Source organism: Emydura macquarii, unplaced genomic scaffold (assembly GCF_026122565.2).
Source record: "Emydura macquarii macquarii isolate MOO-44397 ecotype Brisbane River unplaced genomic scaffold, CSIRO-AGI_Emac_v2 contig_1876, whole genome shotgun sequence".
In the NCBI taxonomy this organism is placed as follows: Eukaryota; Metazoa; Chordata; order Testudines; family Chelidae; genus Emydura; species Emydura macquarii.
Window position 1 is genome coordinate 10094307 of NW_027132013.1, and position 25418 is coordinate 10119724.

Below are 25418 nucleotides of genomic sequence, written 5' to 3' on the forward strand. Positions count from 1 at the left end.
GATACCATTGTACTTCAACTCCCTTCATGTAACAGATACATGAAATTTACTTCTGACTTTTGGATTTTGTGTGTGGCTGTATGAACCTGTGTAATTTGTTGGCTCCCTGGACCCCCATGAACAGAAGGTGCTGAATCTTTTGAGGCTCTTGTGATGAGAGACTAGTTCACTGTGTCTTTAAAGAGTTGAAAATTTTTTAACAGTACTCTGAAAGTTTATTCATAAATCCAAACCGCCAACACTAGCCCTGAACAAATGAATGTGACACTGTATAACAATGTTTTGAACTAACAATATAATAATTTGTCCTAAACGATAATGACATAAGTATCCTTCATATTTTAAAATTGGAATAGCCAACTGCTTTAACTTAACTGTTGTTCAACTTCTTTTTGTGTCTTTGTTATTTTCAGAAGGGAAATTCAAGGTGGAAACAAAAATCATTGCTGCTGACTTCGGTGAGAGAGAAGATATTTACAGTAGAATTAAAACAGCACTGGAAGGCCTTGAGATTGGTGTTTTAGGTTTGTATCTGACCTGTTTCTAGATTTTTTTTCCATGGTGGAGACTTTTGTCTAGCTATCCCTTTTAGTTTGCTCCCTCCCCTTCCCCCCAGTATTAAAGTTTATTGAAACCAGCCTTCAAAGGCTGTGGATATGGCTGAGCTGAAAAAAGTTAAGTGAATGCATTCTAGATATTGCTTATTATGACTCTGATTCCTAAAAGCATCCCTATTCAGGACAGCATTTACTCCTGTACTTAAGTTCTTTTCTGAATCAGGGTGCTTATGATGATGCATTTTTGGATGCTTTATTTTGATTAATATTACTAAAAGCTCACTTTAGGCTCTGAGTGCCCTTAATACTTTAAATACCCTGCAACCTGACCTACTAGTAGCTTGGAGGCTAACCAGATCCCAAAATTATGAACCTAAATATCGTTAAACCAGTTCAATTCAGCTTGTCGGCAGGATAAACTACAGAAGGTGACAAAGTGGGGGGGGGGGGGTGGATGTCTTTGTATTTTATATATTTAAAAAAAAAAAAAAAGCACAAGCTGCTGCCTCCTCAGGTCTCTGTTGGGTGGATATTATCTTCCCAGGATAGAGCTACCCACGATGATGAGTAGTATTTTATCCTATCTGGCCTTAATCAGAGGGACTGGTATCTTCTCCTCTTGCCTTCTGATTACTTTCTGCAATCATCCAGTTAATATCATGAATCTGTAATAGAAGCCAGCTAATTTCAACCTGTCTAACTTATTTTCATAAGACATAAGGTGGCAAATGAGTCTTAAGTCAGAGGTTAATGATCTTACTTTGTGTACTCATAGCACACTTTTGTTGCTATATAAATACCTTCAGTAGGACTCGGGAGTAATGGTGCATCTGTGATCACACATCAGCACTGAAAATACTTCTGTATTTATTCAAAACCCCCCATTCTAATTAAATGAAGTGTTTAGTTTTTCTGTTCTTTGTGTTCAGAATAACAGTTGAGTCCTGCAGCAATGCTATTAACTTTTAGTTACAGAGTGGTTGAAGCTTAATAGCTAGGATATGGCATCAAGTTGTTGACTGCTTCCAGAGGTTCAGGTTTCTGTTGTGTTGTGGTCATATTGGTTAGCTCCATTTTTCAGCGTATTGCACTACTTCTTTGGGTACCATACAGTATCTTGAAGATGTTGCAGGAGTCTTGGTGTTTTCTCATCTGAAGGGTGGGAGAAGACCAGATGATTATTCTGTTTGCTTCACTGAGTCTTAAGAGCAATAGGTAATTCAAACCAGTTCTAAATCTCAAGAACCTGCCGAGTTTCCTCAAGAAAAGAAGACTTACTTTAGATTCAGACAATTCAGTAAAGGAATTTTCGTGTAATTATCTGTTTGCAGTGAGTTCTCGTGTGTGTATATATTCCTATGCACCTTTCTCACACTGTTTCTACGAGTTCTCCATTATGGGGATGAAAACCCATAATGATGAACAATGGCTTGAGATTTCACAAAGATGCTAAGGGACTCAAATGACTGCTGTTAGTATAGATCATTGTGGTCAGGGCTTCCTTACTGCAAACAAACCAGTTAGCTAACTGAGTCCAGGTCTCTGAGCTAGAACTGCTTTGTAAAGAGAGTAAAAGTCTCTGTTTCCATTGCAATAACGATTAATGTGGTGGTCTTTGATGGTATATGAGCTATGAAACTATTAAATCGATTTTTTTCTTGTACTGTACCTGCAAAAAAAAAAAAAAAAAAAAAAAAAAAAAAGCCATGTATGTAGTATATACAAACTGAGCTTAAAGGCAGCTTTGAGTGGTATAACTCTCTGGGCTTTATTCTGCAACACTTTTTTTCTCACAGGTCCCAGAATGCATGCAGCTCACACATTGCTCATCATATACCCATTGTAAAAGCTCAGATCTAACAGTGGTTGGAGAAGGAGCCGCTGTAGGGGTGAGGATAGCTCAACAGTACATTGTGGGTGGAGAAGAGAAGACAAGTCTTTTGGGGTCCATGTTGCCCTGTGTTCTCTGGAGGAAAATAGTTTTAGAGCAACTTCTGAAAGATAAGAAGGTGTATGCTCTTTCTGCCTTTCATCCTTCTTTCAAAATCCATCCAACAAAGATCAGTTAGGTCTCCAGTTGCTAGTTGGGTTTCCAGCACATGAATGACCATAGTGTACAACATCTGAAGCTCTCAAAAAGATAACACTATTTTACGACACCCATGTTAGGTAAATAAGAATGTATACAAATTTTCCAGGATGTCTTAGGGTACAGTGGCAGCTGGGATTAGAACCAGGGAGTTCTGACTCCTGCTCCCTCACTTGATCTATGAGATCATGTTTCTTCCTAAACAAGAGTAAATGTATGTGGAAGTTTTGCATTTACAAAGAAAATTAATATTTCTTAATAACAGGCTTAGTTGGGGAGTACAGCCTGTCAGCATTTTAGTTGACATAACTACTCTAATACTTGGGGATGATGGCACCTAGATACTTCTGATTGCTGTACCCTCAAATTGGGAGTCTGCTAGCTCTATGGCATCCATTGCAATTGTTCCCAGGTTCTTGAGCTGCTTAAACTCTATACGCAATTGTAATTTGTGTTGCCTTTAAGAGGGCACCGGCAGCTACCAGGACAATTCATTTTTTCCCCCCAGATAACGTGATAGCCCATCTGTGTCTCTAAAACTGACAAACTATTTCTAGGGTCAGATTATGGCTATTCCAGAAGGGCAGTATCTTATTGATTGCCAGAAAATCAAGTTTGTTTTAAAGATGCAAGGCATCATTGTAGACTTCTGTAGCATTGGTTGTTGTCCAAGGTCTATGTTCAATCTTCTGCTAATATGTATTGTTCATATGGGCTTAAGTGAGACCCCTAGCCATGCTAATTAAGCACTTAGCTACCAGTGCATATTCTTCTTTGAGGCCTTGCTTGGGCTGATTTGCAGGAGTAGCTTGGTGGCAGCTCAGTACTCACTATTGCAGGAATAAGGTTCCTTGCATGTGTGCTGATTACTTTTAACCTTGCACTTATACATACAATAGTCTGCACCTACACTAGGCAGAATCAAGTCTCCTGTGATTACCAAATCATAGCACAGCTTCTGACTAAAGTATTTACAGATTGAAATCCTTGTAATTTTTTTTTATTTGGAAGATACTTCTCACCCACATGTAAAGGCTGGAGTTTGCATAATGTTTTGCTGAGTGTTCAAAACAGCATCTGTCAGTGACTTAGAACATGTGCTAACTGCAGCAATATGTGAAATAGGCAGCGATGAGAGATTTTTCTTGTGCCACTTTAAATAGTGGACTTCTTAAATGAACTTTGACAAACTTGAGACACTGTCCAGGTCAGCAGACTCTACTTTTTAGGTAAACTCACAATTTTCTGTGAGTTTCCATCTCATTTCAGTTTTATTTTAAACAAAATTTTAGTTACTTTAAAGATGGCTACAAAACTTATTAATGAGAGCCACCAATAAGGACTGTGTTCCTACCACCACAAATCCCAGTATTGAACTAAGTGTGGCATGTGAATGCAAGGCAAAGGACACCACTGACTAAGCTTCTTGTAAAGGTCCCGCTATTTTCTGCTCACAAAAATGGAGCAGGCAGACAAGTCAGGAAAATTCCACGAGTGCTGTGTTGATGCCCATGATCTTTCCTGTGGAAGAGGTGGTACTATGTACATGAGATGCCCAAAATTAAGTATTAGCCTCTATCAAGTGATTTGCAATGCTCATATTTCATGGAAATCTTTATAAAATCATCATCAATTTAGAACTAGTTTTGCTTGCATATATTTCACAGATGAACTCCTAACAGTCTGTTTTGTTAGCAGAGCCAGGCTTTGGGCTCCATAAAGGAGAATTGCATTTTTAAAGTCGGTTTCTTGTTCTTCCCTTGCAAATTGCCTTGAAATGGAAATTGATTGCTAAAATTGAAAAGAGTGTATAGTTGGGCTCCATTTTGCAGTGCTAGGTTGAGTGGGGAGAGAATGTGGAAATTTAAATATCTCCTAACACACACTTATTTGAGTTCAATTTTGAGAAAATCCCTAAAGAATCCTGTCCCTAACTCTTCACACTATGCTCTGTCCATAAAGAGAGTGATAACTGTGGCCAGAAATTTGTTGTATTTAGGATAACAGGTGACAAAATTTTAGTCACCCCACCTCCCAAAAATGCTAATCCTGTGACTGCTTGAAATTTACATAGATAAGTAGTTGCCATGAAGGGGTTAGGAGATCTTGAATAGGAGAGGTGTCTGAGATAATATCAGAAAGAAGTTAAATCTCTGCTATAACTAATCTTCTGTCAGTTCCTCCATATATTCTGAATATCCTTTATTAAAATTATCTTTTAGACAGTATCTTAAAATGAAAGCTTTTGTCTCAGTTGCATGGACAGCAAAGATCCCATGACACGTCTCATAAAAAGTTTTGCCTCAGTGGCATTGGCCTGAAAGTTTCCTTTCCCCTGCATAAACTCCAACCCCAAAGGTGGATGCATTTCAACAATGCTGTTAATATATTAATAGTACGGTACTTTAAGATTCTAGGGTATGGAAGGCACTATAGAAATGTAAAATGTGTGTACATCACTGTCTATGGTGTCTCTGTAGAGTGATTTCAATGGATAGGTCTATACTGAAATGTAAGACCAGAGTTAGTGGAATTCAAGTTAATGGACCCTGGGTGTGTTAAGCTTGGGCTTGAGTGTCTACACACATTTGTAACTCCAGGTTAGGAATTGTTGAATGCTGGGTGCCAACCTCGGGCTCTAGTGTCTACACTGCATTATGTGGGGCCAGGCCCAGCCACCCATATTCCAAACTTCCAGTACTCTCCCAGTGGCTGCTGTAGCCATTTTGTTCATGTTGCAATGTGGGAAAACTTAACTGTCCACCAAACTTGACTGTCCAGAGGACAAAGAAAGTTGGCCTTTGTGGGATCCTTGTGCCCTGGGAATCTGCCAAGAGTCTAGTGGGGCTGCATCTACACTGCAGAGCAATAGAGCTTGAGCCCTGGATCCCATCCTGATTTAGGCTCAGACCCTCACCCCCCCCCCAGAGGGCCCTGGGATTTTGGGTCCAAGCCCTGGATTAGTGCAATTTGTGTGTAGATGGAAGGGGGGAGACTTAGGCTTGACCCTGAGTTTGAACCCTGGGCTTACATTGCAGTGTAGACATGCTCAGTGAGGTCAACGGCAAATAAATGTATATGAAACAAAGATCTTGTCATTCATAATGAAGTAGAAATTGAGACTATGTAACACAAGCAGCATTGTTTGAGTGGGATTAGAAATTTTCCATGATTCGTTAGTGTGTTTAGATTTCTATAATATGAATATTGGTTTCATATCTGAGAGCCAGTCTGAAGTACTGCACTGAAAAATTGGGTTTAAACAATTAACAGATTCTCAGTTAATTTTAAATGCTGCCAATGGAGAGAGATTTCACAGATCTGAAAGTATGTGAAAACAACTTGTGGAACAGTTGCCTATGCTGAATCCCCGTGTAATGAGCCTTTGAATATACAGAGAAAGCAAAACACAAACCCTTTCAAAAGGCAGATAAGGTTTGTCAAAAACATGGAATGCTTAATGTACTAAGATTGTCATTAATGAGATTTCTCCTGCACTCCTATTCGTGCTTCTCCCACCCCCCCAAGCTATTGAAGCTCTTTCACAGTGTGCCTTCAATGAGCTTGCAGATTGCATGTTAGTTACTGCTGCCATCTACTGTCCTGATACAGCAATTGCTGATTTAGGAGTGGTGTTACCGTGGCCATTTCAGCATATTTCAGTTTCCAGGGCTCCCGTCTGTTATAAACTATGCGTGCACGCTGCTTTTTTCCACAGAAATTACAAGATTGAGCAGAATCACAGTGATTGCCTATAAACACCTTGTACTCTGGAGAGCTTGTTGCAGGTGTTTGGGATGGGGAGAGCCTCTTGTTAAAGGTAGTGGAGAAACTGACTGGCACGTTTACTCTTTCAAAAAAACACAAAGTTTTCACTTAAGATGTTGCCAGGGATTGGGATGTGTCCCTTGGCTTTCATTTCATTCAAATGAATTACCCAATTGTACCTATGTACACGTGGTACAGTGCTGTCCAGGAGGAGGGTCTGGGGGATGAGAAGGATTAAAATGCAAGTTAAAAATAATTGGGAATATTCTTTTAACAACATTTTTAAAAATAAAGGATAAAATGGTGTCTTCTACACTTAATCTTGAGTTTTGCCTAGCTGTTTATACTTCATTCCTTGTAGATGGAGCTGGGTTACTAGCTGTTCCTTCTCTTTATGTGTTCTAATGGATTAGGTCAGGGGCTTCTTCTCTCCTCTCTGTATTTAAAAATAGAAATTGAGTAAGAATTACAATGATTAGCTTGTATTTAAATATGACGTTTGCTCACCTGCTTCTGATCTCAATAAATTAAGCTTAAACTTCATTAAAACCCTGGAGAGTAATCGTAATTTGGGAGTGGAAGGCTCAACACGTAAAGGTGGATAAGTGCTCCAAATTAAGCTTGTTATGTGACGAGAGGGCATTTGACTGTGGATTTAATAGCAATAGATTGAGTGCTTGCCTCATCTCCAAGTTCATGTGGTCTACGTCAACACAAACTATCTTGCGCATAGCGTGTTGAGGCTAATTTGTCTTTGATGCAACGTGGTCTAAACCACGCACACTGCAAATTTCAAAAAAGGAAAAAAACTATTATGAATTACTTCATTTACAGGAATGTTTCCTGTGTTCTATAAAGCTTAGCAGAAATCTGATAGAACATGCGGAAGATGAGAGTTACCATTTATATGGTCAAAGAGAATTCCAAAAACTACTTGTGTGTCTTGTGTCCATCCTCACACTGTCCACTAGTACATGTAAGCATGCTAGCCACGTAGGAAGTATGACACATCACAAGAGCATAAAGGACGCACAATTACAAAACGTCTGCAAATGTGACATTGTTAATTTTGAAATGAGACTGCTTATTGAAAGTCATCAGATCTTCAGAAATGGAATGGGAGCAGAACCAAGTAAAACTTGTTTGTTTTGTTTCAGTCAACAATGTGGGGACTTCATACATTTACCCTGAATATTTTCTTGATGTTCCAGACCTGGATAATGTAAGTGTTGCTATATATTTAACTTAACGCTTCTGTAGTTTTCTTACCTTAATAATAAACTTGTATTAGATTTCTGTACAGAATGAAATGCTTGTTTAATGGAGTAGCCTGGATGTGGTGGTAAGAAATTCAACTTCCAGGCTAACAGGCTTACACATTCAAGATTGGGAAATTCAAAGAGATGATAGAAGCCTGGCCTTTTTAGATACTTACATATTTTTTGTTCTTTCCGAACAGAAATGTACCCATTTGCAATTACATGTAAAAAATGTAACAGAGCTACAGTTGCTATGGGATCCATATCTGAATTTCATGGCTATTGGGAATAATCTCAACAGAATGTTACTTTTTTGTTCTTTTACTTGGTTTTTTAAAAAGTGAGTGACGGCAGTGGAAGTAAATGATCCATGTGAAAAAATGCAGCATATTTGTGGATGTTATACTTGTGTGGACATGTCTGTTTATAACAACTTTAAGTATTTTTTTTCAAATTGCCAGGATGCATACCTCACTGAGCACTATACACACTAAATTTGAACACTATAAACAAAACTGAAATGCAAAAAGTTTCATGCTTCAAAATGTAGATTTTTTTTTTTAAAGAAATATATCCATTCCTTGTCCCATTCTCATGGTGTGATAACTCAACATTTAATGGACATATTTATTAACATAGGTTAATGGACATATCCATTCTTTTTGGTTCACCATTAAATAAGCTTGAAAATCTTACATTACAATACTTTCAACGAATTTATCTTCATCTAATGACTAAAAAACTTGTCAGTTAGTGAATTAAACCGCTAAGTATTTAAAACACTAAGCGATATATAGGCAAATGACTGACATTTAAAAGTCTGTAAGATATGAAAGGCAATCGTGATTTAATTTTGTTCAGTAGACAGCATGTCCAGGGATGCCAGAATTTTACATATTTGGAGAGTGCATAAGTATGCAATGTTATAAGGAATCATATCACATCCGTGATACATATGCACAGTTCCCATTAATAGGTTTCATGAACAGGTAAAAATCTAGTAAAAAATAACTGGATTGGTACCTCAACTGTTTTATTGTTCTAAGTTTTTTCTTAACACAGGAAGCAATTGCAGATTTTTTTAGCCATAATTTTTCTTACCCTATTGCTGCCTCTGCATCCGCTTCTATTGAAACAGGTGTGAGTAGGTATTAACCACAGGAAAGTTGTCTTGAAAGCAGATGGACTGAAATGAGGATAAATGTTAGTTCGCAATCCAGAATGCCAAATTTTCCACCTTACTACTTTCATTTAAATCGGGTGCTCATTCTGTATTACATAGGTAATTAAGCAGATCTACTGCATGTACAACTAAATATACTACCTGCATGTTTGTGGTGAGATGTCTTTCAGTATCTGTGACTGGTTGCCTAGACCTTTGTCAATCTGGATGTACACCAGATTCTCACAGAGAGAAGGGGTAGGGAGGATGCTAGGTTTCCTGCTGGAGGAGGAGTTTTTGTTATAGTGCATGTGAGTTTTTTTTTTTTTTTTTTTTTTTTTTTTTTAAATTGTCATGGCACTGATAGCTCTGGATAATTTCTTTATTTCTTAAAAAAAAAAAAATTTTCTACGAATCTATTTTTTCTTGCAGATGATCAATAAAATGATAAACATTAACATCATGTCTGTTTGCAAGGTAAGTGCCTCTTACTGATATTTGCATTTGAAACCGTAAGTAGTCTAAAACAATAAACAGTGTTGATTCACCTGCCTCCAGTAAATTGCTTTTACTTCCTCTGAGCTATGCAGTTTCACTTTCCTCCTTTTAATCTCTCAAAAATTGCTACATTTAGTTTGCACTCTCCTGCCTGGTCACCAGACTTTCTCCAATTACGTTGCATAGAACACAATTTAATACGAGTGATTCATAAATGTCACTATAAAAGAGTAAGATGTGTGGTTAAAACAAAACCTCCTGATTACAGTTAAGGTTCTGTCACGTGTATTTTTAGTAAAACTCAGGGACAGGTTGTGGGCAGTAAACAAAAATTCATGGAAGCCCACGAACTCTCCCTGACTTTTACTAAAAGCACAAACAGGAGATAACCCAGAAGGGCTGATCTAACCTCAGCCACTGCCCTGGCGGGCCAGGGCTGACCACTGGTCAGTGACTCGGCAGTCCCTGGGGCTGGCCGGCGGGCGACTGTTCCAACAGCCACTGCTCTGTCAGCCCCAGGGCTGAAAGCTGCTCCAGCCCTGCCCCGGAAGAAGTCACAGAGGTCCTGAAAAGACATGGAATCCGTGACAATCTTATCCTTACTCAAGATCTTTCACATTCAGACTTCTCTTTTCCACATTCCTGCTCTCATCTCTCATTCTTTGCTGTCCTAGACTGTAAGCTCCTCTGTGCAGAATCCCTTTCATATTTTTTTATAAAGTTCCATGTGCATTTATGGCACAACAATTGTATTTGCTTTGTGAAATATACAAAACTACTTGCTGTTGTGAGTTATTGTACAAGTAGTCTGTTTTAACTTTGGAATGCCATTTTTGAAATTATTTCCCTCCCCTTCAATAGTATCTTGACATTTTTAAAACATATTTTCAATTACTTTTTTTTACTTGGGAGGAAATCAATCTTATTTTGGTCTTAAGTGCAAGAGCATAAATGTTTTCTTGTTTGTTATAACCAAGTCTGTGGAGTGGGATGGTGAGCAGAGGAAGAGGATCTTTACCCAGATATGCTAAATATATCTGATTTTTAATAGTAGATGGCGATGACACCACCTTCTCTATTGCTTAGGAAATCCATGTGGGTAAATTGAGGAAGCATATTGGAAGAAATAAATGTTACTACTCACCACTAAGCTCTGACAGCTGCGAGTTAACTCTTTGTCTCCTGTTGAAACCAAAACATTGAGTGAATTTCGCTGGAGCTGTGACTGCATGGACAGGATTTACCCTTGTAAATGAGTTTTAGTTTTCTTTTATTACTTTGAAATTGGTTGGACTGCTAAATTCTGATATTGTGCTGCCAAGAAGGTCAAACTGAAGTTATCTGATTTCTATCCAAAAAAATACAGAAGCTAGAAGAGAACAAAAAATAAGAATTCCCTCCGCTACAATGCTTCAGTTAAAAGAAAAAAGAGAGAGAAAAAGAAGAGAGTATATTAGGTGGTAGATTCAAGTCTGCATGCTGCTATTAACTCTTTTTTTCTAATTTGGAGTTTATATTTTACTTGGAACCAGGGTGCTGCTTGTTCCAAAGCTAGAAGTCGCTTAATTTACAATAGTTGTTACTCCAGAAACTGCCTTTTTTCCACTTCAAGATGATCACTAGCCTGATTGGTATTGTACCTGTGGTTTTGCACAACTTTGTCCCCATCAAGCACCACTATTCTTCTGTCAGATGGGCTGGATCATGGCCTATGGTGACTTGTTGCTTTCTTGCAAGATTTCTGTTTGGGAGAAGCCAGATTCTCATGGACAGCTTTAACTAGGAAAGACTTTCAACAAAGATCACTCAGCTGAGCTAATATACAAAACTAGTGCCTAAACACTTTTGTGTGTAAAACTTGTGTAAAGTATGCAGGGACCTCTAGCGCTAAAATGTAATGGGGGTGAGGAACAGGGGTCTGTAGTTTCTCCTGATTGTGACATCCTCACTACACCAGAAGAGGGAGCCCACTATTCAGTGATTGAAGACTTGGGGACTATTCTAGTTTGTTCAACAGTTAACATTTTCCTGTATTTTAGCAGCCGTTCTCTGCAGTTGCTGGAATTAATATTTTCTCTTGCCCTCAAGCCCTTCCACTGACCTGATGAGACATCAGGTAAATTACTTATCTTTCTAAGCTTCAGTTTCCCAGTCAGTAAAATGGGGATGACACTCAACCCTCCTTTTGTAAAGTGCTTTGAGATCTACAGAAATGCTATGTAAGATGTACATTCTTTTAGTGTCCCTATGGGTGCTCCACTGTAGGTGCAGTAGTGCATCCTGCGCCTGGGATCAGAGATCTTCGGTAGCAGTGCCCGTTGGGCTGCACATGCGCTCCTCCCCATCTAGCACCATGGGCTGTATCTATATGTCCAACCACCCTCAGTTCCTTCTCAATGCCTTTCATCTGAGACAGAATACAGAGCAGAGCCCTTCGGTCAGCCCTAGTCTTTAGTAATAGCAATAATAGTAATGTTTCTGTTATAGCTTTGTAGATACTAGCTATTTCCTTTAATTTTTTCTTCCACCTTTAAAATAAACTTATTTTTCCTCCCTATTATCTTTACCTTAGTGTAGGTTTCCTTTTCTTTTTCTACACCCTTCCTGATCACAAACCTCTCTCCCTGCTCATGTTATACCTGGATCCCCTAGGTTTAAGAGTGCTTCTCTTGCTGTAAGGCCATCCCCATGGGCAGTGGTCACTCTCGGTGCATACGCTGCCTCAGTGAGGACCATGTCTCTGAGAAGTGCACCCACAGCCATAACTTGAAGGCCAGGTCCAGACAAGACCATGAACCGAGGCTAAAACTTTTACTCATGGAGACCTCTGCCATCAGCATCATACCCTGGCCCCGATATGTCTCCTATGCAGCACTCACCGTTGGTACAGTCATTAGCTGACCCTCACTTGCCATGCACTACCAAGAGAAAATCCACCCTCTCCTGCCCAGATGAAAAGAAGAGCTGCCTCAGAAAAAGGCATCCCCCAAAGAGATCAGTACCCTCAATGTCCTCGGGGTGAGACTTAGTTCCCACAACCATCCAGATACCTCTGGTGCTGGCACAAAGGATAGGTCCAAGGACCCCAAACAGATGGGACCACAGGCAGAAACAATGTCTCTGGGCACTGAGAAAGACAGTGTAAGATTTTCAAAAATGGTACTGACTGCCTTAACAAAAATAACCCTGAGTGCTTTGACACTGAGCATACCCTTGGCACCATCTACTGGCCACTCGAGAGAATGTACTCTGCCCTTGGCACTTGCTATGCCCTCAATCACTACATTACCACCGTTGCTGATGATGCTCCTACTGGTACCACAGTAGTTCAAAGCCCCAGATAACTACTCTCCAGAGACACAACAGCTCTCTCTCTCTGCTGAGTATCGCACCACCCTTTTTTAAGCAAGGAAGAAAAGAGTACTCCATCATATGCACTCCATCACATCAAGAGCAGACACACAGAATCCCCGATACCCAGTGACCAGAACTGAGCCAGGTCCCTGGTATGGACCCTCATGGGTGCAACCCCACATGCCAGTTCCTCCACATTGGTCCTGTTGGGTCCCATGGGTCGCATATAAGGCACGCTTTCCCAACCCGCCTGTGGAATAGAGGCAAACACAAAGATGATCTCTGTCTTCGTCACTCTCTAGACTGCTTGACATTGAACAAGAAAGGCTAGAGGAACAGGAAGAACAAGCAGAGGAAGAGGTGTCACCGCCAACTCACTTCTCCTCATCTTCGCCTGATGAGGCCATCATGCCACCACCTCCAATGTCTGCAGATGTCTTTAGGCAATTTCAAGAACTGTTCCACAGGGTGGTGGATTCTCTTCAGATCCTTCTGAGAGCAACCACACAAGTTGCTCTACATCCTGCAAACCTCTACATCTGCCAAAATAACGCTCCCAGTTAACGGGACCTTGTTGGACCCCGCCAAGGTAATTTGTCAGATCCCAACCTCAAAACCACTCACCTGCAAGCGAGCAGACAAGAAATACTATATCCCTGTTTAAGACATGGAGTTTTTTCTCCCACCCTACTCCTAACTCTCTGGTGGTCAATGTGGTACAAGAGAAGGGATGGCAACATCACTCTAGAACAATCCCCTATGACAAGGACTGGAAGAGGCTAGACCTCTTTGGTTGTAAAGCCTATTCATCAGCTATACTACAGTTCGGCATTGTTAATTACGAGGCACTCCCTGGCAAAATACAATCACATAAACTACTCGAAATTCCAAGACTTTTGTCAGCATCTCTCAGATGACAAATGGGAACGGTTCCAGGCACTGATCATGGAGGGACAACTCCTGGCCCATACAGCACTGCAAGCCACTTTGGATTTCACAGACACTGCTGCCTGCTCTGTTGCAACATCAGAGGTGATGAGATGAGCATCATGACTTCACCTTTCCAAGTTCCCCAAAGAGGTGCAGACCACTATTGAGGATCTTCCCTTTGAGTATTCTAAAGTCTTCCCCAAGTGTATGAATGAGTCGCTGCATATCTTAAAAGATACTGGAGTGTATATACCAAAGAGATGATATGGTAGATACCAGCCTATCCCAAGGTATCAACCTCTACATATCACACCTCAGTGGCAGTATGACCCACAACATCAATGACAAGCCCTCTCCCATGTGTAGGCAAGACACTAACAAGCTGCTGCACCTCATACAGCTACCTCCAAACAACAATCTTGAAGTTTTGGTCGAGGCCTCAAAATGCCTTCCTCTGATCCAGCTGTTCCAAACATCTTCAGTAGACCATGAGTTTGGTGACTGTTTGATCCTTTTCTATACATCATGGCAACAAATCACCTCAGATGTGTGGGTCTTGAAAATAGTCAATGAGGGATACTGCATACCATTCCTCTCTCTCCCATCCACCTGTCAGACCCCTCCCTGTCCCTCTTAGGGACCTTTCTCATGAACACCTGCTACAGGAAGAAATAACCACCTTCTATGACTGAAAGCCATAGAACTGGTCTCATTCCAGCACAAAGGGAAAAGGAACATGATACCGAATTAATTTTGTAAAAGTTAATTCTCATGAAACATGGATGTAATTCCTATTCCTTTTCACAGGGAGTTGTCCACACGTAGGAGGGGCATAGACACTGTTCCTAGTGTTTCTCAACCTTTTTGATACCAGGGACTGGCTTGCTGCCTTCCTAAACTGTGTCAGGGAGATCTCAGAGACCGGCACCAGTTCACGGATTGGCTGCTGAGAAACATTGCACTAACATCTTACAAACTGTAGATTTGTAATCCAAAACCACGGATTTTGTACAGATAAGCCTGGCAGTGTGTGTAATTCCATGGGCAAGCTAATGATAAAAGGTAAGGGAGGTGTAATTTGATTGATAAAAATCTACAGAATCATAATTTCAATGGTGTCGCCCTGCGCGGCATGGGAGAAGGGGAGTTGCTCCCACCAGCTTCTAGTTCCAGGTCCTCCAGTTGGTGGAAATTTTTAGAATACAAGTGTTGACTGAAAGGGTCAAGCTGTGTATCATTCAAAGCCTTTTCTCTTATGAACACAATTCTACCAAACATGACAAACCTAGAACAATTATGTAGATATATATTTGAGAAAATGTTTAAAAATTCACTTTACTTATACTTTAAAACAGGCATGTCAAATATGCAGCCCTCATAAAGTTACATTGTGACCCTTGGTGGACAGTACTGTTATCAGTTAATGCTCAGAATATACCTAATTTTTTTTACTGTTAGATTACTGTAAATGGAAGGAGTGCTTCAAGTAGATTTACCATCATTGGCAAAAAGGAAGTAGTTTAGTGGTACTGATGATCAGCTTTGTTTGTTTGTCAAGAGCTTTAAGAGGAACAGTTAAGATGTCAATATCCAGCCAGAAATTACTGGAATCTGTATGCAAGTGATATGCATATAGTTACATAACATACATTATATAACGTAATTACAGGTCTTCTTTGAAAAGCATGCTGATATGTATGAAGTCTTTTCCCAAAGAATGCAGGACTTGCAAGACTGTTTCACACATCCCATGTACATTCCAGGGTCTTCTGTGCATTTGGTTTATATGAAGCCCTAGAGCAATGAAAGTCGTTGGGAAGGTTGGTGGGAATAACACAGCATCCAGATGCTCTTTCCTGTTTTTCTTGACAACCCCTGAACTCCATCGAATTTTGAACGAAATATTAATCATGGCTGGGATAACGTCCCCCAGAATAACCAATCATCATCTAGATGGTGATTAAAGCCAAGAAGGGGCAATTTTAAAGATAGAGGATGAGTTTACTTGCACTGACAATCCATTCACATATGATGGACCAGACCTCATTAATATCATGATGAAAGCAATCTTTGATGAGATAGCTAAAGATGTCAGTTGAATGAATACTTTGGGTCGTGACTTTGATAATTCTTTGGGTTTTGAAGGCTTTATACAAGTCATCATCAATCTATGGGCTCCAATAAAGAGCAACAAACTAAAGCTGTTCTCAAATGCAAAAAAAAATAAAATAAATCAAAGTGAAGGTGGCAGGTACTATTACTGAGCTAATTACAGGCAGGTCCTTGTTTGTGTGTCTCCTGGTTGTTGCCAGATCTCAGCACGATGGTGATCTATGTGAGACTTTGGGAAAAATAAGTTCTCCATGGTACCACAATCCATGTTTGAGTGTGATGGAACAATGCATATGTACCAGGCAAAAAGCATCTTGCATGGTCTTCCTAAGCAAGCACCTACTGCGAATGTGACTGGTACCTTATACCACAAAGGCCTTTCAGAGTTGCAATCATAGATGGTATGGCTGAGGTACAAGATCTCAACAAATCAGAAACCTGCCAAGATTTGGCTGAATACTTTGTTATGAGGCTACAGAGAAAATACTGGACCAGTGAGGGAGTCCACCTGAGGATTGATATGTATGCAGAGAAATCAATTAAAAATATTAACAGAAAGAAGAAACTCCATGGTATTGCACCTGTCCAATACAAAATCATTGATTCCACAAACATCTCCAATGTCACAATGAAGAAGCTGCAGTCTCATACTCTCAGGAAGGACGTTGTAGGAATAATTGCTTGAAGAATTTTGTTGTTGCATGGTGTAATGAAGTTGCTGCTTTGTGCTGCTCAGTCAAGTTTCTTTGTAGTTCCCATGAGGAGGCTGACACTAAAATTTTCTTGTATGCCATCAGATAGATAGATATTAAACTCCAGATTTTTGCATAAGACAGGTGTTCTAGACACTAGCAAGTTTTCCACAAGATTCTGTTTTTGTGCCTGTTGCTGGGGAACAGAATCTCTGTATATCCCTCAGAGGTGTGTTCCTATCACTCGGACCATTAAAAGCCCACCCCATTGCTGGATTTCCACTCTCTTTCAGGATGTGACGCTACTGGAATGTTGGCAGTAGAAAGACCAAATTATCTTACTGGAATGCCTTTGATTCAGTCGATGAAGACTCTCTTCTTGCTCTGAAGGTCCTCAATAGCTGAGATGTGACAGATGAGGTCATAAATGCACTGAAGGCTTTCATATGCCATTAGCATTTGAAGACCAACATTATGACTCTTGCAGAGCTGTGCTGGTGAATGTTTTCCAAGAAGCAGATGAATGGAGAAAAATTGCTACTGACAAGGGGTGTATTTATATTTGCTATCAAGAAAAAATTATCAAGCAGTGGAATGGTTCTGGGATAATAGAGTGCATCCAAAACTACCCTTCCATATCAAGCATGGGCGGGTTTTGGAGGATGGACTAATTTCACCAGTTGTGTGTGAAATACCACGCACTCCTGAATCAACTCTTCAGCTAATCAAATGTTTGTGTGCAAAGACTAGATGCCCATCACCCTGCAAATGTTTGGCCAGCAGCCTGCCTTGTACAGATGTGTGAGTGCAGCTCGCATGAGGATCGGTGTGACAACCTATCTATCAGTGATGCCCTAGACTGAGAGGACACTTATGATGACTTCGATGAATAAAGGAGATGTACAACATCATACACCACAGGGAACTATCTCAGTAGTCTCTTCAGAAAGTTATATTACTACTAGCTTATTATAACTGTCTCAGCTCTTTTTTGGATTTCACATACACAGGTCTATCTTAACTGTAGGAGAATATAAAATTATTTGTGAGTTCTCTAGTTTCATCTTCATGATTATGCAGTAAAGAGCTAGGTAAACTCTTTAAATTCCAGAGCAGCACCTATCTTAGAAGCTAGGAGAATGAGTTCCAGCTCAGCAACAGTCTCCCCATATTTAACATAACTGTTTTGCCTCTCTAGATGCAGAATTCTAGTATTAGAAGCAGCATGGCCCCAGAAGCATAAATCTTATGTTTTAACATTTGTGTGCATCATAGTTAACTTTTACACTGATATTCCCTACTGCTGCTTATAAAGTATGAAAAGATTTTAAGTGCAAGGTTTTCTAAATTATGAGAACGATTTCCCTGAACAAACTAAAGCCCTTTTTATAAGCAATGCTCCTGGGCAACTGCTCCATGTCAGTGGTAAGTATTATCTTCCTGGTTTGATGTGAGAAGGGAATAGAACTTTAAATGATGATTAAGGGGGGGAGAACTGGATATTTCTAGTGTCTATTTTAAAATAAAGGTAATTTGCTTACTGCATATTTCCATTGTTTGTTTCTGAAACAACTGGAGTAGGAACTGCCATTTCCCTGGATTTGAAAATCAGTTGGTACGATTCTGAAGTTAGGTATCTTTGCAGTGGAACATTGAATTGGTGATTGAGTATGAGAAGAGGCATGTTGTTTATGTACATAAAGAGGCTGTATTAGGTGTATGAGGTGACTAAAGAGTCAAATACATTATATAGTGAATGTTACCACACTTCTGGTTAACTGTGTTTGCATTCACTCCAATCTGCAGTAACATTTTTGCGTATCAGAAGCTGATACCTGGCTTGACAATAAATGCCATCTAGTGAATAGGAGAATCAGTGCATTGGGGAAAAGAGAGAGAGTCTGTCTGTCCCTCCTGAACACTTCCTTTATGGAAATACTAGTAACTGTCCATACTACCTGAAATGAATAACAGGTTTTATTTAATGTGTTAGCAGTTTATACACAGGGAGTTGCCAGTGCCTGGCCACTTGGCCTGAAGTTACCAACATTTAAAGAAGAAGGTAAGAGCAGTAAGATTCTCAGGAACAACTGTAGTGTTTTGTTGCAGTAGTGGCATCCCAGTGGAAACCATCAGTTTATCCATAAAAATCACTATCTGATTGGAAAATCGCAAGTAATCTCGGCAACTCCCGATAGGAGACACACAGAAAGGGTGGTGAGGGCTTTCTGTGAATCATGACACATTTTTGGTATCCAACTGTCTTCTTATCAGTTTGACATTTCTGGCATTCTTTTCTCCAAGATCTGATGTCTTGTCCACATGGCAATATAATCCATAGATATTAGGTCTTTCGGAGGTTTTAAAGTTCTTAAAAATAAAATGCCCTGTTCCTGAACTGGGTATCTATAAATAACCAATCACTAATACTGAATTGCTGTCTGATTTCCATATTGGGTGCCTGTATCCTGTCCCTGATCTTGTGCTATAACTGTCACTGGTTTTACAATCACTTAACTTGTGTAGTTTAAGCACTGAATAGATACAGTTGCAAATTTTTTGGTACTGGGTTTGGAATGTCACAGTCAACCAGCAGTGTGCTAACATTCACTATATAATGTATCTGACTGTCTTTAGTCACCTCATCTTACTCCTGAACAGTAATGAATAGGAAGGTTTGATCATTTTAATAGTAAGGGAAAGCATTATTGTTTGTACAATCGCTGCACATACAGAGGCATGGGGAGAGTTAATTGTGTGCCTGGACATAAGATTCTTCTTTGAATGCTGTTTCCTACGTGTAATCTACATGTGGGTTAATTTGTCTTAGTATAGTTAGTAGAATTTTTTTTCTCCCGCATAAGGACTAATCTCCTTCCAGGTCTGCTTCAAAAAGAAGGGAACCCTTCCTGACTCCATCCAAGTCTGGTGAGTCCACACCTGGGTCCTAAGGATTTAGTGGCCCACTTTAAACCCTCTGACCATGAGGGCAAAGTACGAAGGGGAAAGTATCTGCTGATCCAGATGTCCATTTCAATTCATAAGGCTAAAGATGAACACCTACCACACCATCTAAGAACTCACTATCAGACTTTTCAATGGTATCCTCACATCTCCATAAAGACCTGCTGCCACGAACACTGTGGATGCATCTTACTCATTGGTACCAATTACTGGAATGCCCAGAACTGAAACCTACACCTCACTGGAGGACATCTTCACCCTTCCTTATCCTCAATCCTGTCTTCATGTCCAATCTTCCTCAGAGACATTGTGACACCAGAGGAAACTACCTTGAAACTGTTTGTTCTCCTCCTTGGTCTAGACAGGAGCTTTCACCCACTGGTACTGACTGCTCTGCCGGTGAAGTAGGAACTGGTCTTTTCTTTGAAGGATCCAGATGAATCTTCATTCCCACATAGGGAGATGAGTTTGGACAGAAACTCAAGAGATGTGGGGTCCATCTGCCACCCAGGTATGACTGCCAAGTGACTAATGGTGGTTCTTTGAGTGTTTGCTCATGTCTATTCCAATTAGGTGTGTGTGCGTGTGCGTGTGCGCGTGCCTCATACATGGTTACCAGAAGGTTTTTCCCCCATTGGTACCTGTAGAATCAGCTCTGGAGCACCCTGGAGTTGCATGTCCATAGCACCCTATATAGGGCCCTGCCAACCCTCTGCCTCCTTAGTTCCTTCTTACCACCTATGATGATTGGCTGGAATCCATCATCTCTTGCTCTGCAAGGGTTCTCTTCTCCCAGTGCTTCAGTTCCATTGTTCCTATAAATAGTCAGTGTGTGTTAATAGTTAAGTGATTAGTTAGGTTCAGAGCAGGTTAGGGAGATCCTCTTGGGAAGTAGGAAATCCTCCACAAGAACTACCTACCTGGCAAAGTGGAAGATGTTCTCCTGGTCCCAGCAGAGGGGTGTCATCAATACCGCTTACCCTGGACTATCTGTTACACCTCCGCATCAGAGGTCCACCTAGTGGCAGTCTCAGCTTTCCATCCATGGGTGTCGGGCAAGTCGGTTTTATCAAACCACATAGTGAGCTGTTTTCTCAAGGGTCTTGACGGAACGTTCCCTCAAACGCATCTGCCTGTGGTAGAAGGAACTATATAGCTAAGCCTCTGTACTCTCTGGTATTTTTGTGGTGATTCAAATGAGTGCTGGTGGTAGAATTGTTGGGGAGGCAGTCTTCACTTATACAATGATAAGAAATGAATAAAAGACAAGAACATCACCAGTTCAGAGTACTCTCATTCAGGCTAGCAACAGCACCCAAGGACTTCATAAAGGTGTTCTCAGTGGTGGTGGGCCAAATGAGACATCACAACTACCCATCTTTTTGTATCTAGTTGACTGATTTTTCTAATGGGTCACTCCAGTTAAGAGGTCCATTTGATGACTTTGTTTTTGCTCCATCTTCTGGCAGCCTTTATCTTTATCAATTTTATCAACACAGTCCACTTTGTTTTTCACAAGGACTATAGATTTTGTAGGAGTGACCCTAGATTCAGTCTCAACATGGTTCTACCTCCCGATGGAAATATTCCAAGCCATGAACAATGTGATGAGAGAGTTACTTTTCAGACCATGAATCACTGCCAAGGGCTGCATTTCCCTAGTAGGCCACATGGCATCATGTACTTTTGTAACACCGTTCACCAGTCTTCACATACATTGCCTACAGGCCTGGCTCCTGTCCATCTACTCTCCAGACAGAGACGACATAAATACCAGAGTGGTGGCGGATGTATCTGGAACAAGAATGTGTGGGAATTCCTTTCATCACACCCACACTTGATGTGACCATTATCAAACGTATGACATGTTGGCTGGAGAACACCACCCCCCAATGCGCCTGGATTCCTCATGAGGTCAGGACGCCTACCAACCTATTGGAACGTAGAGCAATCCATCTAGTGCAAGGGTGGGCAAACTATGGCTCACTGAGCTTTTAATCAGGCCTTCCAGCTCAGTTGGTAGTCCGTGGAAAGGTTGTGGAACAAGTTGTGCAGCACGGCGGCAGCTGCTCCCCCATCCCTTCCCCCTGTCTCTCTTCCACCACATGGGCCCTGGAGCACAACGTCTGCTCCCTCTCTCATGTGGAATACACATATGGACCAGCACTCGAAGAAATGGAGTTTATTTACCTGTAACTGGGTTTTCTTAAAGATGTGTAGTCCCTATCAGTATTCCACTACCCACCTTCCTTCCCCTCTGCTTTGAATCCTTCTGATTTGCAGTAAGGGAAGAACTTGAGAGACATTGGTCTGCACCACTCTGTGCCCTTGGCTCAGCATACGAGAAGAGCAACTGCGTAGATGTGGACCAACTGACACTATTTACTAGAAATCTCTGATCTCAGGCGCATAGTGACATGCGGAATACAGATAGGGACCATGCCTCTCAAAGAACTTCTAGTTACAGCTAAGTAACCTCCATATTTTCCATGTGTGCAATATACTAATTGACTGAAGGAACTTCAAACCTCATATTTCAGTTAAGTCTGAGGCCTGACGTCATTATTTACTTGGGAAGGATGAGGGTTAACTTATTGTCCCCACCCCTTCCGAGGCAATTAATGCCATTTATGCTGAGCATAGAGGGTGGTATTTCCAGTTTGTGGAAGGGTTTCATGTGTTGATGCTTTTTGCAGGAATGGGATGAGTAAATGACACTGGGGTGGTTAGAGGGGCAGTTAAACTGCTCCAGAATTAAATATTAGTGCAGCACCTACTTCATACTCTGTCTTGTGCCCTGGGAGGAGTGCTCTAAAAGAGGGCTAATAGGGTTTCTAACAACATACAAACACCGTGCAAAAGACTTAGCTGGAGGACTGGACAAAATGAACACGGATGCCGGGGGGGGGGCAGGTATATATGCTTTTGGACCCAGCCTCTTTGCTACTGCCATCTTTATTTCCTTTCTTTGTGTAGTAAGGACCATGATTCCTACCCACCCCAGGGATTGTGCAGAGTTCGATAGAAACTGACACCCAGTATTTCTGCCCCTGTTATGCAATAGAAGAGTCTACTTTGGCTTTATATGAACTTGGGTAACTGAAACTTACTTCTTTTGTTTTGTGGCTGTTGGTTTTTTCTTCCCTCTTTGTAGGGAACTATTTATAAGGTTTTTAGAGCATAATATAGCTCAAATCCACCATAGGAGTATTTGAGAGCTAACACAATGGTAAGATTGTATGCTCTTTGGCTCAGGATCTATCTTTTTGCTCTGTTTGTACAGCACCTAGAGGTATGTCTAGGGGGTAGCTATGCAGGCTTAACCCAGGAATTTTGGGGCAGCCTACACCAAAAAAAGGTGATTTTCCATCAACGTAATAACATCACATCCCCGAATGATAGTGGCTGTGTTGGCCAGAAGCATTCTTAGTAACTTTTAAGTGTAGAAATTGGGTTCTGGTCAATGGCTGATATTCATAGGTGCTACACTAATACTTCAGAGTTCATATTAAGATATGAATTTTTTTTAAATGTTATAGAAGTACAAAGATGTCTTGAAATGGAATTGTTCATCTAGCTTCAACTTCAGCCACTGGATCAAGTTATACCTTTGTCTGCTAGACTGAAGAGTCCATTATCAAATATTTGCTCCCCATGTAGGTACTTACAGACTGTAATCACGTCACCCCTTAACCTTCTGTTTGTTAAATTAAATAGATTGAGCTCTTTGAATCTATCACTATACAGCATGTTTTCTAATCCTTTAATAATTCTTGTAGCTCTTCTCTGAATCCACTCAAACTTATCAACATCCATCTTGAATTGTGGACACCAAAACTAGACTTAGTATTTCAGCAGTGGTCACAGCAATGTCAAATAGAGAGTAAAATAACCTCTCTACTCATACTCAAGATTCTCCTGTTTTTGAATCCAAGGATTGCATTAGCCCTTTAGGCCACAGTATCGCACTGGGAATTCACATTCAGCTGATTATCCACTGCAACCCTCAAATCTTTTTTAAAGTCTCTGCTTCCCAGGATAGAGTCCCCTATCCTGTTAGTGTAGCCTGCATACACATGTATATACATGTATATATGTACATATATTATTGCTTTTACTTTCTCTAACCCAATACATTCTCTAACCAATACAGCCTTCTTCCTCGATTTGTGACTTTTTTGGCATCTAGTAAAGTGGTCTTAAACAATTCCCAATTATCATCATTCCTATTGTTAAATTCTTCTTCCCAACTTAATTGGCTCATAATTGTTTTCAGCTCTGTGAATTTGGCCTTTTTAAAGCATCAAGTATATATTTTGCTTGTCTGGACTTTTTGCACCGTATAAAAGCTTACATGACTACTTCCCCCTCTGTGCATATAGGTTGTGTTCTTGGTATGAAAAAGCTGTATTTCCAGCTGGATCATGTTAAGAAAAATGTTTTTCCTGAATATTTCCTACATGTAACATGTTCTCATTCTGTTGTTAAAGGGGAATTGTAGTTTAAAAACAAAAACCACTCATACAAACTAGGACTGCTCTGAACTTGATCACTAGAACAATAACCTATAACTTCTGTGCCTCTATATGTATATTGCATATAATATCTCACACTTGTACTAGAAGACTTTGTTCAAACAATATATGCCTGGGTCAGGATTGAAATCAGATTGACCTCTTGACCTCCACCTAGTTTCTAGTAGCAATTATTTTCTATTACACAGATGGCATAGTCTCTTCAGAAGAGAATGTGTTCTTTAATAGGTGGGATTCAGCTCAATAGCAAGCTGCATTGGAAGAGCTTCCTACGCTACCATTAGCTCTGGCTAGTGCTTTTGCCACTCATAACCAAATGAAAATATTTTTTTTCACAGTAAAAAAATTCTCACAATTGAGAGGGATGGATGGAATAAGAGACTGGAAACTATTGGATTTTGTTCCTAGCCCTGCCACTCACTTAGTTACCCCTGTGTGGCTATTTGTAAAATAGGGTCATACCTGCCCCTACAACATCTTGGTGATATGACATTGTTTGCAGATCATTTTGAAAGCCTCAGATGAAAAGTGCTATAGAAGTGGGAAAAATCTGAGAACAATTGACTCTCCTACTGTACTGATGTTACCAATGCAGATGAATTCACCAGATTCACTGCACATAACTTTTTGACAGAGCCAAGTTACACTGAATAAAAAATAAACTGCTTATGCAAAATATGGTCTTCAGTTCCCCTTCACTGACTTGGGATAGAGGTTGAGGGGAGGGCAGGCAGTAGCCTCTGGGAGGGAAGGATTCCCTCACTCTCTATCTACATTCTCAGTCATCACGAATGTTTTCTTTCCTTTTTTTTTTTTTTTTTTGCAGATGACACGATTGGTGCTGCCCGGCATGCTGGAAAGGTGAGTCACGCAAACACTCTACAGACAGTCATCATTATTTATAGGGGAGAATCCTTTCTTTGAAAAAATCATTACTGTGACTAATCAGCCTAGCCTCCATGTTTTAACAGCAGAGTAATGCCGGGTGAGTCACACTCATGGTGCATGAATCATCAGACGGTGGAAGCCTTTTCCACTCGATTCCCTTTTTATTTTTCCCCTTCTCCACTGTTGTGGTGATTTCTTTTAGAACAGAATTTAAAAGTCCGTCTGACTCATCGGCACTAACTCAACAACCTGCTATTCTGAGGGGGTGGTTACAGTTCCTGGGAATAACCTTCTTAAGGCTATTCCTCAGAGTCATTGTAAGTAAAATGGATGTAGAGAGTATGCTCTCATTATACAGTAGGAGGCATTTTGAGGGTAGTGTGTGATCATATAGTAAATCAGAATTGGAGGCAATTCTTTTAAAATAACAGTTAATGCACACCAGTCTTTCACTGTTGGAGACTTGTATTGACATCCTTGTTAGATCCCAGGTGAAACTAAAGCCACAGAGTCAGCCTAGTGGCCATTTTCTAGTTTGTTGATTGTTCTGTGATCTGCACAGTCTTTGTTGAAGAGCTGTGCCTGATTTCCAGGGGTTGCTGTGGGTCAG

General features: G+C 40.4%; 1 protein-coding gene across 2 annotated transcripts in view; it reads left to right on the plus strand.

Moving 5' to 3' along the window:
* The window catches only part of HSD17B12 (hydroxysteroid 17-beta dehydrogenase 12), a 152068-nt gene that overhangs the window by 99814 nt on the left and 26836 nt on the right, over positions 1-25418 (plus strand). For both annotated transcript variants that reach the window (XM_067557584.1, XM_067557586.1), the window contains 4 exons: positions 414-524; positions 7572-7636; positions 9268-9312; positions 24747-24781. In XM_067557584.1, coding sequence (XP_067413685.1) covers positions 414-524; positions 7572-7636; positions 9268-9312; positions 24747-24781 — 256 coding nt within the window. The remainder of the gene's footprint in view (positions 1-413; positions 525-7571; positions 7637-9267; positions 9313-24746; positions 24782-25418) is intronic.